At 41.4% G+C, this 12,505-nt stretch overlaps 1 protein-coding gene across 2 annotated transcripts; it reads left to right on the top strand.

Annotated features, from left to right (window-relative positions):
• The first annotated feature begins 724 nt into the window (after window positions 1-724).
• LOC121742191 lies at window positions 725-3,228 on the top strand. Of its 2 annotated transcripts, XM_042135259.1 has the most exons (3): window positions 725-894; window positions 2,171-2,835; window positions 2,983-3,228. In XM_042135259.1, exons 1-2 carry the CDS (start codon window positions 730-732, stop codon window positions 2,819-2,821), a joined length of 816 nt encoding a protein of 271 aa, XP_041991193.1. In that variant the 5' UTR covers window positions 725-729; the 3' UTR covers window positions 2,822-2,835; window positions 2,983-3,228. The 2 variants fall into 2 exon arrangements, with proteins under 2 accessions (XP_041991193.1, XP_041991192.1); XM_042135258.1 differs by lacking the exon at window positions 2,983-3,228 and having other exon boundaries at window positions 2,171-2,981.
• The last annotated feature ends 9,277 nt before the right edge of the window (window positions 3,229-12,505 follow it).

Below are 12,505 nucleotides of genomic sequence, written 5' to 3'. Positions count from 1 at the left end.
CGCTTCCGCAATGAGATTGGTGAAATCCATTTGAGAGGGTTTGAGTGAGAGAGGAAGATGTAGATAAATTGTATGAAAAAATATGAATGAGAGATGATTTGATGTGAAAAATGTATGATAAATGTGTGTATTTATAGATGATTTTAGGAATAAAAAAATATAAAAAAATCAAAAAAATTCCAGAAAAACGGTAAAAACGGCCATATTTTTGGGAATCTGAAAATATATTTTTTAATTTTTTGTATTATTTTCGATTTTAAAAAAAATGAATTTCCAACGGAAATGTCGTTGGTCAATCAGAACGCGTCACGTCAGCTGCTCGCTGGCACGGACGTGCTCGACGCACCGAGCAGCGCCGCGCCAGCGGCAAGAGCGCAGCGGCGAGCAGGCGGTGCCGCTCCGCTGGCACGGACGGATGGACGCGTGCCCACTCACCACTGCGGATGCTCTAAAAATTTTTTAAAAAGATATTTAAATTTTATTATTTGTAAAAAAATATTTTTCCTTAAAGTCATAAACTTTAGCAAAATTTGTTTTCCGTGAACAAATATTCTTTAGAAAAATTATTTGAACTTGGTGCGTCATATTTACTTCTAAAAATAATTTACATACCAAGCCAATGTATATCATCATGGAAAAATCAAAATTTAATACGTACTCAGCAATAGTTTGTGAATTAATTAGATCGAAAAAATCTTAGCAGAATACATACATACATACATACATGGCATGATTGTGCACCATCCGTTTGCAAGCCTTTTCCAACTCCCCCTTTCCATCTCACCTCTCTCACTACACCTTTCCTTTCTCCTGAGAAAGCTTCATGGTTGGCCCTTGATAAACCCTTCATCCATGGCTGTTTCACTGAATTCGTTCCTCTGCTTCAACCCCACCGTACGTCTTTGTGCGATGTTTTTCATAAATTTTGGGAATCAATTTGGTTTTTCATAAAATTTAGAATCTGCTACTGTATTTCTCATGACTTGTTAATATTTTACCTAATTGTAATTTTGATTCCAGGTATATGTGTTGGAAGTATTCATTTCTAGGCATTTTTTGAAATTGTGATAAAATCTAGGCTACCGTTGAAATTATTGTATTTCTGATCTTAGATTCTTCATTGTAAATGAAGTCCATATTCTTTGGCTCTTTGATTCTGAAATTTGTGCTCCCATAGACTAGAACATTTTGTATCAGTTCTCTGTGAAAAAGAATTGGATTATTAACCAGTTCCATTAAGAGGAATACTTACTAGTCTAGGTGAATTCATTTCTCTTGTTGAACTCACAATAGCTTATAAGTAATCATCCACTTTTAACAATTCAATTTCCCCCTTAAACATTTTGTGAATGCTTGACTCGACTACTATTAATTGGTTTTACCAGTTCAGCAAGCAGAACACGTTAAATTCCAATGACTCGATTATTTACACATGCAGGCAGCTAGGACTTGACACACTGGAATTTACATAATTTTTGAACCTCCTAAACAGAGCTCTCTTTTATTTAGCTAGATCCTTTGGTTTATCTTTATTCAAGCTAGGCTGTACTGATTGAGACACCAAATTTTGGTGTTACTTTTAGGCCTCTAGCAAATATTAGATTCAATCTTTCCTGCTTCAAGAAAATTAAACACAGTTTTTATTTTCGTTTTTGTTTGTGTATTTTCCTTCTTTGGAGTAAGAAAAGTGTCTTTGCGCTTATGAAGGTATGGTCCTTGAAATGACGACATATCTACCATTCGAAACGCTACATTTTATTCAACCCATCTACTAGAATATTTCCTCTAAGATATGCCTCAGAATTTCTGTAGATGAGATTAGACCTGAGCTATAATGCACTGGCATTATAAATCATTATAGCCTAGGGTAATTCTGGGAAAAGTTGATTAACGAAACAAGAAGAGAAAAAGCTTTATCTTTCATGTTTAAATTTCAATAATAATGTACAACTTGTTGATAGGCAATCAAAAAGATAAGTTAACTTATTAAATTTCCTCATTAGTGCCTCTTCCTAAAGCACATTGTGACAGATTTATTACCCTTATCAGTTGATTATTCCATAAAATATCTTTAGCCTTGATATGATTTTTTTAGTTCTGTGGCAGTGACTATGAACCGTTGTACCAACTGATGATTTTTTTTGTATCTTTGGCTCTTTGCTTGTTGCAGACAAATTACCAGCAGGGGCGGAGAGATAATGCTGGGGTTCTGTTACTGAAGCTCCCGCCTCTCTCAGGACCAGTCGGATTAAGGAAATCTACTCGAGGGAAAAGATCAAGGTCCTTCCTCGTAGCTGTTGGTGGTGATAATGTGGCCACAAAGACTAGCAACAAAGACACTAAATCCTTTGATGCATCAGATTCCAGTGGCGAGCCTTCAGACAATGCCTCTGGTGTAAGCCCTTCAACAGAAAGTGGCAAAAGTGAAGAACAAAGCAGGGCAATCAGTCCTGCAGAGGAGGGCAACCCAAACTCGAATGTGAAAAGAGCTTCGTTGACAGCAAGGGAGAGGCTTAGGGCAGCAAGGGTACTGAGCCGCTACACAGACTCAAAGCCATCAAAGCCCATGCTCGGCAGCAGGCTACTGGATGCTCTGCAACAATCTGATAAAGGGAAGAAGCGGCCAGGGCTCCCAGAAGCACCGACTAACATGTTAGACGACAGCAAACGAGGGATGCCCAAGGAGGGCTGGACGATAGAACTCCCTGGCGGTATGGATGTCTTTTTCATCATATTATCTTTCGTGTTGATTAGTACGGTGATGTTTGCTACTACTTTCGTTGTGTGGAAAGTGGGAGCCATCCATTTCAACGAATATTAAGGGAGTTGGAGTTGGTTAGTCAATCTCTGCAACTTGCTCTTTCTATATCTGTAGCACTTAATTCGATCATATTATTAGTTACGGTCTTCCTTGTAAATTGAATATCCAAGTATTTATCACCATTACATGCTTTAATGATCTGAAATTTGTTTTTGCATCAGTATGGATTGTGCACTCTTTGACATTTTTCGTGTATAAAATGGAGGAAGGTCTCGTCTCGGTTCAGTCTCCACTGCTCTCCTTTTACTACTATTTCGAATGTTTTAGAACCGGATCAGTGAGTGAATCGGTAAAGTTATTAGTTCACTGTTCAATCGAAGTACTGTAGAAAATATAAATATACATAGAGAGATCTGATCTGTTGTGTGCCATTTACATAAGCGTTTCTTAATTTTCTCTCTTTACCATGAACGTTTCTCTCTAAGATAAAGTATTTTAAAATAAAATAAAAAAAATCTCTCTTGCATAAATGAAAGTAATTTGATTTGGTTATGAAATTTGGTTTCGCGGATTGGGTCATCGCCACAAGAAAAATTGGATTCAAGATTATCACCACGAAAAATTGAGAACTTGAGGCATTGCTCCTAATTAATGTACTCATTTAATTAAAAGCTGAATCATGCTTGATTAATGTACTTATTTATTTCGACCGCAAACCTAGCAGGAAAAGAGAGTTGATTGAGAGAGATTGGTTTTCGTATCAAATCTAAATAGGTGGAAATATAGATGAAGAGTGGAAAGGGGAAAAAGTTGCACTTTACATTATGGTTTTAATTATTAGTACTATTTGTTTATTTAATTGGGCCTTAAAAAACAGGAAGCATGATAATAACATTAATTGAAAGTATCTATATTTATTTTTAAATTGTAAAATTCAAAATTAATAAAATGTATTATTACTACTCCAAAAAGCCTTGCGAGCATTAATAAGTGAGCACCGACAACTCATATATGTGCGAGCATGGTGATTTTGTTATAATGCAAGAAATTTCCTAAAAATTTACTCCAAATTTCTTTGTAGTTTTGAGATATCGAATACTTTCAAATAACGATTTCACAAAATTCCTATCACAGTATTAAATAGTCTTTTTCCAACATTTTATTGATTAAATGAAAATTTATATCTTCAATAATCATGCAATTATAAAAATAAATTAATAACCCGTTCATAGTACATGCGTTACACTAATAATAATAATAATAACTTTTTGACGGGTTACACGAACCCAACCCCAATCCAATATGAACCCAACCCGAAATTATCGGTTCCTGATGGGTCAATCCAATAAGAACACAGACCCAACAGGACTTGACCAAAATCCATCAATTTCGTGCATGTCTATGTCAGGTTTTAGTGTCATGTCGAAAATTGTCACTCTACTTCAAAGATGGAAAATATAGGTGATAATTAGCTAAAGTTAACCACTTTCTCTCTCCGTCAATATTTTTAATTCACGCAACTCTCTTGATTTAAATTAGTTTTTCACAAAAATATACGCATTTTATCCCATAAATATAGTTTCATTTTTCCATTTTGATCAGTCTCACCAGATTAGCTCATTCCTGTATTAGGTAGGTTTTTCTCTTTTATGAGGTGGCTCTATTATGTACTAACAATATTCCAATAATTTTTTATATATATTCTTATATTTTACTAATTTTATATTAAAAGGTCATATTTTTATAGGATAGTGAAAGTATCACATTAAATGTAATTTTATGAGAAATCTAACTACATTCTAACCGCATACATTCAAACCAATAAATTTGATAATATTTGATATCATGTTCGTATATTTCAAAAATGAGTCAAACGCATGTTAACTTATAGTAATGTTATAATCCCTCTGTCCCAAATTACTTGAGTTGGATTTCATTTTGAGTTGTCCTAAGTTACTTTAGTCATTTTTCTTTTTGGCTAAAAACAAAACGTCTAATCATACTTACTTTATTCTTTTTTTTTTACTTTACTCTTTCTTCTCTCTTACTTTATTCTCTCATTTATTTTATTTTAGGGTTTTTTGCCTTAAAAATCATAAACTTTTCCTGAATTCCAGTTTTTCCCACCAACTTTAATATTTGTTTTTAAAACCACGAACTTTCGATTCATTTGCTATTTACCAACCCGACCCGAATATCGAATCTCCGGCGCAAAATTGTCCAACGTGGACAACCGTACATATATGACTGTGAAATAACACTATTTTCTAAATTAAAACTTAAAATTAAATAAATAATCTTCAAAAGAATTTCTGGAGATGCAATTTGCAATTTTCGAGATCCTCAATCCGCAAAAATTTGAAAATAATCTTCAACCAATTTCGGGAGGTTTCTGGAGATGCAATCTGCACTCTCGAGCTTCTCAATCCGCAATCCTCGAGCTCCTTCTTCACTGAGAGCTTCTCAATCTGCAATTTTCGACCAAACGCATTCACGCTTCTACCGGCCAAATCTCTTTCCCATCTCTGCCACAATTCTCTCTCACAGTCGCGCAGTGCTGCCGCCTCCGCCGAATTCAAAGCAGCTTGAGCGAATAGATGCAGCCGCCTCCGTTCCCATCTCTCGCCGATCCGCCGTCGACGTCACTGCTGCTGCTGCCCCACTACATCGCACTTCTCCTTCTTGGAAAACCTTCTTTTATTTCTAAAAACGCACCGTCTCTTCTTCCTTATCACGGCAACTGATACAGACCAACCGGGAGAACTCATCCCAAAAGACTAGCCTGTTAGGAGAGAGAGCTCATTTAGTCTATATACCCCACATCAGTTGTTCTCACAACCGATGTGAGAATTGAGTCCGTAACATTCGACCCTCCTTTAAGGGTCAACGTCCTCGTTGGTCACGGCCACGTTGGTCACGGCTGGTTCTTTGCCAGGCCACCACTCTGTGGGCCACCACTCCGACTTCTCGTTGGTCACGACCACGTTGGTCACGGCGGATTTTTTGTCCGGCCACCACTCCGAGCGGTCCCAAACGCACTCGTTGGTCACGGCGAGTTCGTTGCTCGGCCACCACTCCGAGCCGTTTGGGCTCTCAATGAAAGCACCAAATGATACGATGTTGATCGTATCGGAAGCTTTGTCGACGGCAAGAGAGCTCGACGACAAGAGCAGACTGCGTGCAGAGAGTTCCTCCGTCAAGCAGTAAACTTGAGTTTGATAAAAAGGAAGAAAGAAAACGGAAATTTTGGAGTAAACTTCTCATATATTATTGATAGTTGAAAAGTTCCCCTTTTTATATCTAAGACCCTAAGGCGGTTCGACCTCCTATCTCTCGGGAAAGAACCACAAAGAAAACCCGAGATAGAGCTTATAATTACGCTCGACTCCTTACACTATTACATTATATGAAATAACCAAAATAACTAAGAAACTAACAATCAACATATTCTTTGAAATGGGCTGGGGGTCTTCTTATGTGTCGAGAGGAAACATCATCTCTGTAGTCTTCATCATCTATATCCCCTGCCTGTGTCTGCTGGACTGAAGTAGAGGGGTTCGTATCATCTCCCCCCCGATAGAAGTGTCCTTGTCCCCAAGGACAATAGAAGGAAAACGACGGGCGAAGGAGTTGAGAGGTTCCCAAGTTGGAGAGCTATCACTTGAATCAGACCACTGGAACAGACCCTGTTCCACCGGCTTGCCGTCTTGCATTACCACACGACGTTCCAGTAAGAGAAGCGGCTTAGCAACCGGTCGAGACATGAAGAATTCCTCTGGGAGTGGAACTTCAGGGGGCATGACAGAGCCTGCAATAAAAGGTCGCAGAAGACTAACATGAAAGACATCGTGCACACGACATTCCATCGGTAATGCTAAGCGATAGGCGACGGGTCCTATACGCTCAGTGATCTTAAAAGGGCCGTAGAAACGGCGAGCCAATTTTGCCGACTGTGGTCGGGCTACGGAGTGTTGACGATATTGTTGAAGTTTGAGAAGAACCAAGTCGCCAATTGAAAATTGAACATCCCGACGGTGCTTGTTTGCTGTGTCTCGCATCTGTTGTTGAGCCCTCTGTAAATTCGATCTCAATTTAACCAGTAATGCCCCTCTTTGGCGGATAAGATCTGCTACTGCCGGGGGAGTAGTATGAGAAGGAGGTGTGGCGACCAATAAAGGTGGCTCTCTGCCATATAGAGCATGGAACGGAGAAGTGCCAAGGCCCGAAAGATGAAAGCAATTGAGTGCAAGTTCCGCCCAAGGCAGGAAATTCGTCCATCTTGAAGGCTTATCCGCAACGAAAGCACGCAAATATTGCTCAAGACCTCTATTGCGGACCTCCGTCTGACCGTCAGATTGGGGATGATACGCGGTCGAAAATGCAACTTAGTACCACTTAAACGGAGCATATGTTCCCACGTCGTACTTAGAAAAATGGGATCCCTATCCGAGACAAGAGTTTTAGGGAAACTGTGATGTTTAACCACTGTTTCAATAAACAGTCGGGCTACCCTCAAGGCAGCAAATTTCATCGGTAATGCAGCGAAGTGTGCATACTTGGATAGTCGGTCGACAACAACCATTATAACTGTGTACCCTCTGGATGGCGGCAGACCCGTGATAAAGTCCATGGAAACGTCATCCCAAACCTGTGATGGAATAGGCAAAGGTTGGAGCAAACCTACAGGACGTTGAGTAGAATACTTTGTCGTTTGACAGTCAACACACGAATCAACAAACTTTCGAACTTCCTTGCGCATTTTAGACCAAAAGAAGCCCATCGAAAGGCGGCGAAATGTAGGGTCTACCTCGGGATGGCCAGCGGCTGGGGTACTGTGATGTTCAAACAGCAACCGAGTGCGACTAGGTGAAACAGGATCAACGTAAACTCTATGTTTATAATATAGTAAGCCATCAGAGTAGGATAGGTGAGAAGGAGCAGTACCATTCTCAACAGCAGTTCGAATATCTGTGAGGTAAACCGAAGATGCAGTTTATGTTCGCAAGGTAGAAAGCAGATCAGGCACAGGTTGTGCTGCTAGAGTCAGCAAGGTCGTGGTCTGTTCAGCGTCTGGATCCCGACGCGAGAGGGCATCAGCAACCCGATTCGAAGTACCAGTCTTATACTCTATCCGAAATTTGTAGCCCATTAACTTCCGCACATAAAGATGTTGATCCGGCGTTTGGATAACTTGTTGAAGCAGATCCTTAAGACTTTTTTGATCACTGCGAATAACAAACTCACGACCCAATAAATATTGTCTACACTTTTGAACCGCTTCGACAATTGCATAGAGTTCTTTGTGATAAGTGGATGCAATACGACGCCGTGGACCCAACTTCTTGCTGAAATAAGACAAAGGATGGCCATCTTGCAACAAGACCGCACCAATACCAAAATCTGAAGCGTCAGCTTCTATATAAAATGTGCGATCAAAATTCGGCAGATGAAGGACTGGGGCTGATGTCATCGCAGACTTAAGAGCTTCAAAATTGTCATTTGCCTGCGGAGACCAAACCAACGAATCCTTCTTGAGCAAGTCAGTGAGAGGGGCTGCAATTATGGCATAATGAGCAACGAAACGTCGGTAGTAGCCCGCCAAACCCAAGAACCCACGTAACTGTTTAACTGTGGTAGGTGTCGGCCATGCCACCAATGCTTCAATCTTCGCAGGATCAGCATTAAGACGTCCATCTGTGATCAGGTGACCTAAGTAATCCACTGTGGAACTGTAGAAAGTGCACTTAGATAGCTTCACAAAGAAAAGATTAGCCGCCAAAGTTGATAGAACTTGCTCCAAGTGGGTACAATGAGTTTCCAAAGTAGGACTGTAAACCAGAATATCATCGAAAAATACAATAACTGATTTACGCAGAAATGGCCTAAAAGTTGAATTCATAGTCGCCTGAAAAGTCGAGGGAGCATTCGTCAAGCCGAAGGGCATAACAAGAAACTCGAAATGACCATCATGAGTTTGAAAAGCAGTCTTGAAAATATCTTCACTGTGCATTCGAATCTGATGGTATCATAATCGCAAGTCTAGTTTTGTAAAAAACTTTGCTGCGCCCAATTCATCAAATAATTCATCTGCCGTGGGAATAGGAAAGTGGTCCGGGACTGTTGCTCGATTCAATGCTCGATAATCGATGCAAAATCGAAAAGAGCCATCCTTTTTGCGAACCAATAAGACCGGCGATGAGAATGGACTTTGACTTGGTTGAATAATTCCTTGTTCAAGCATTGCTGAAACTTGTTTCTCAATCTCATGTTTTTGAAAATATGGATACCGGTATGGTCTAACATTGATGGGTTTAGAATCAGGAAATATTTGAATTCGATGATCAAAATGCCGAGGAGGAGGCATACCAACCGGAAGCTGAAAAACAGCGCTGAATGATGAGAAAATCTGACGAATTGTAGGAGGCAAATCTGATGGAAATTCCTGTTGTGGCTGTGAAGAATGTGTAGCTGACTCTACTGGATACTCAACAATTTCAAATAAGTCCAGCTCCTCTCCTGTAGTCATCAGAGTAGTCAAAGCATTCAGTGAAATAGACCGAGGCGGTGTAGAAAGACCCTGCAGCACCACCAATGTATCATCTCTGAAAAATTCCATTGTTCGTGCCAAATAATCATGAGTAACACGACCCAAAGATTCCAACCACTCCATGCCCAAAATAATGTCCAGTCCATGGAAAGGCAAAATATGCAAATCAATGTGAAAGCTATTGCCTTGTAGATCGATCTTCGTCTGCTTGCAGACATGAGAGCAAGTTAGAGATTCACCATTACCAACATAAACACGAAATGGTGAAATATTAGTCAGAGAAAGACTTAGCTTCTCGGCAACACGTGGGTGTAGGAAGTCATGTGAACTACCAGTGTCAACAAGGATAGTGACCTCTGTATTGTAAATTGTACCCCGCATATGAATCGATTTGGATGATGCACGCCCCGCCACCGTATTTAAGTGGGACAAATCAGCAGTAATAACATTGAGCTCAGGCAAATCACTGTCTGGTCCGGTCTCCTCTGTGTCGTCCGGATCGTCTCCCATGTATGCCAAAATATTTTGTTTGCAAACATGACCGGGGGCCCATTTTTCATGACAATACCAACATAAGCCTCGCCGTGATCGTTCGGATTTCTCAAAAGAAGATAAACGTACAACCGGCAATTTGCCTAGCTCACTCCCACGAAAACGTCCACCTGATGGACGAACCGACTGATTTGAGGATGGCATTGAATTCGAAGTGACGGAGGAGCGGTTATACGGATTTCTGGTGTCACGAGGTAACCAGGGGTGTCTAGTTGAAGAAGCAGTCGGCAGCTGTTCAGATCGACAAGCCGATAATTCCTTGGCTAAGGCAAAAGCCGCCGCTAAAGAGTTAGGGCGATGCAATTTGACCTCACGTTGGAGTGGCTGCTTGAGACCGGCTATATAAATCGGTAAGAGTATATGATCTGGAACCCCGAAGAGTTTATTTTGCAGTCGTTCGAACTCCAACTGATAATCCGAGACAGAGGCCGTCTGGCATAACTTTGCAATCATCCCGATATAACTCTCGTAACAGTCTGGATCAAATCTATACCGAACCTCATTTAAGAAATCCTGCCAAGTTACATAATCGTTGTTTGAACAGTAATGCTTAATCCATTCCGACGCTGGTGGGTCAAATAAAGGCACCACATAGTGTAGGCGATTAGAATCGGGCATCATCATGCGATCAAAGTAGTATTGGATTTTGAAAATCCAATTAGCCGCATCTGACCCATCAAAACGAGGTGGATCCAAACGAACACCTCGATGTTGATCATGAGGAAGATGACCGTGAAATTGGCGCTCGTTCGATGGGTACCAACAAGATGTCGGTCGAGGACCGGGTGAAGGAGAATAAATCTGACAATCCATGGGCAGGTGCATACTGTGTTGCTGAGGTAAATACTGAGATTGCTGAAAATTCCCCATATTAGATCGAGAGGGATCTCCTGGATCAGTTGCAAACCAAGGTGGAATCATGGAAGAAGATGACGGTTGTTGAGGTATAGGCGGTTGCGGTTGGCGGTTATTAGAAATAACCTCTTGAAAGTGGGAATTTGGTTGGTTGAGGGAGTTCTGAAACGGTTGATGTTGTGGAATATGTGTGTAAACTGCCGTCTGGAACGGTTGTGGAGGCGGTGGAGTGCCGCGAATCGCCGGAATAGGCAAAGCATAAGGCGGGTCATGATCCAAACGTGGTAGGTTCCGATGATCATCTAGCCGGCGATCAGTGGCAGTCAAGCGAGATTCCAAATTGGCAATCATAGATATAATCCAATCCAATTGTCCGTTGGGAAGAACACCTGGGGCAGGAACGGCGACGGTCGGAATTTCATGCTCACGGCGAACATCGTCAACTTGAGGCATGCCCAATTGTTCCCGATTGGGAACTACTGGTATGGTATTAGGATTTGTAGACATGAGATCGACAATGAAGGCACCAAATGATACAGACCAAACGGGAGAACTCATCCCAAAAGACTAGCCTGTTAGGAGAGAGAGTCCATTTAGTCTATATACCCCACATCAGTTGTTCTCACAACCAATGTGGGAATTGAGTCTGTAACAGCAACTCAGCGTCTTTCGTCGGCGCCGTCTTACCTCTATCTCTTTGTTTCTCTTTCGGTTCCTGAATTCGCGGCGCATCTGGTTGCTAGTTTTGTAGATGGCGCCGCTGACCATGCGGCTGATGCGTTCGAGGTCGAAGTAGTTGAGGGTGAGGATTGAGGAAGGAGGGAGCGCAGCGTCAGAATTCCTCATGAGTGGTGTGAAATGGGAATAATAGAAAGATGAAGGGTGGGAAATGGGAATATGACAAATAGTTGGCATTGCCAAATAGGACTTCACTTCGAGCATCCGCAATGGCGTGGAGCTCCCGGCGGAATTCCCCGCGGAATTCCCTAAAACACTTTCTGCCACGTCATACGGACTTCCCACTGCACTGCCACGTCATACGGACTTTCTACTGCACAGTGGCGGAATTCCCCGCGGAATTCCCGACGGACTTCCCACAATAAAAAAAATTCACAAATTCACAAATTAAACAATTTCCGGAATTAAACAATTAACGGAATTAAAATTTCGATACAAATAGTGAAAAAAAATTCCATTAAAAAAAGAAAAGTACATTTCACAAAATAAAAAAAAATACATTTCAATAATTTAAAACTACATCAACGACGACCCATCTGCTGCCATACTTCTTCAATAATATCGTTCTGGAGTCGAACATGGGCTTGTTTTTGGTGCATGTCGGCAAATGCACGGACTTGATCGACTTCGTCATGGGGTATCCCCATGCGTACATTGCTAGTGGACACGTCGTAGCTTGGACCAGCAGCATCAGCATCATCATTAGCCCAATCAGTTAGTGCTGGACCATCATCTTCGATAATCATGTTGTGCATGATAATATATGCATACATGATGTCGGCGATGCTGTCAACGTACCACAGCCGTGTTGGACCCTCCACTGCCGCCCATCGAACCTGGAGCACACCAAATGCCCGCTCAACATCCTTGCGCGCTGCCTCCTGGCGACCCGCAAAATATATCTTCTTTTCATCTGCTCGGCATCTGATCGTCTTCACAAAGACGGACCACATAGGGTATATCCCATCCGCCAAATAATAGCCCATGTTGTGCTGGTTGCCGTTGGCGACGAAGTTGACGGCCGAACGACGCCCATGCACTGGTCGTTGAAA

This window comes from Salvia splendens, chromosome 7, assembly GCF_004379255.2.
Source record: "Salvia splendens isolate huo1 chromosome 7, SspV2, whole genome shotgun sequence".
Classification (NCBI taxonomy): Eukaryota; Viridiplantae; Streptophyta; class Magnoliopsida; order Lamiales; family Lamiaceae; genus Salvia; species Salvia splendens.
Note: the sequence above shows the minus strand (reverse complement) of the source record. Positions and strands in the feature narration are given on the sequence as shown.

Bases quoted from the DNA above. Each gene is read 5' to 3' on its own strand.
- LOC121742191 (XM_042135259.1), top strand. From the start codon at position 730: ATGATTGTGCACCATCCGTTTGCAAGCCTTTTCCAACTCCCCCTTTCC. The intron at 895-2,170 runs GTACGTCTTTGT...TGCTTGTTGCAG, and splicing joins TCCTCTGCTTCAACCCCACC to ACAAATTACCAGCAGGGGCG.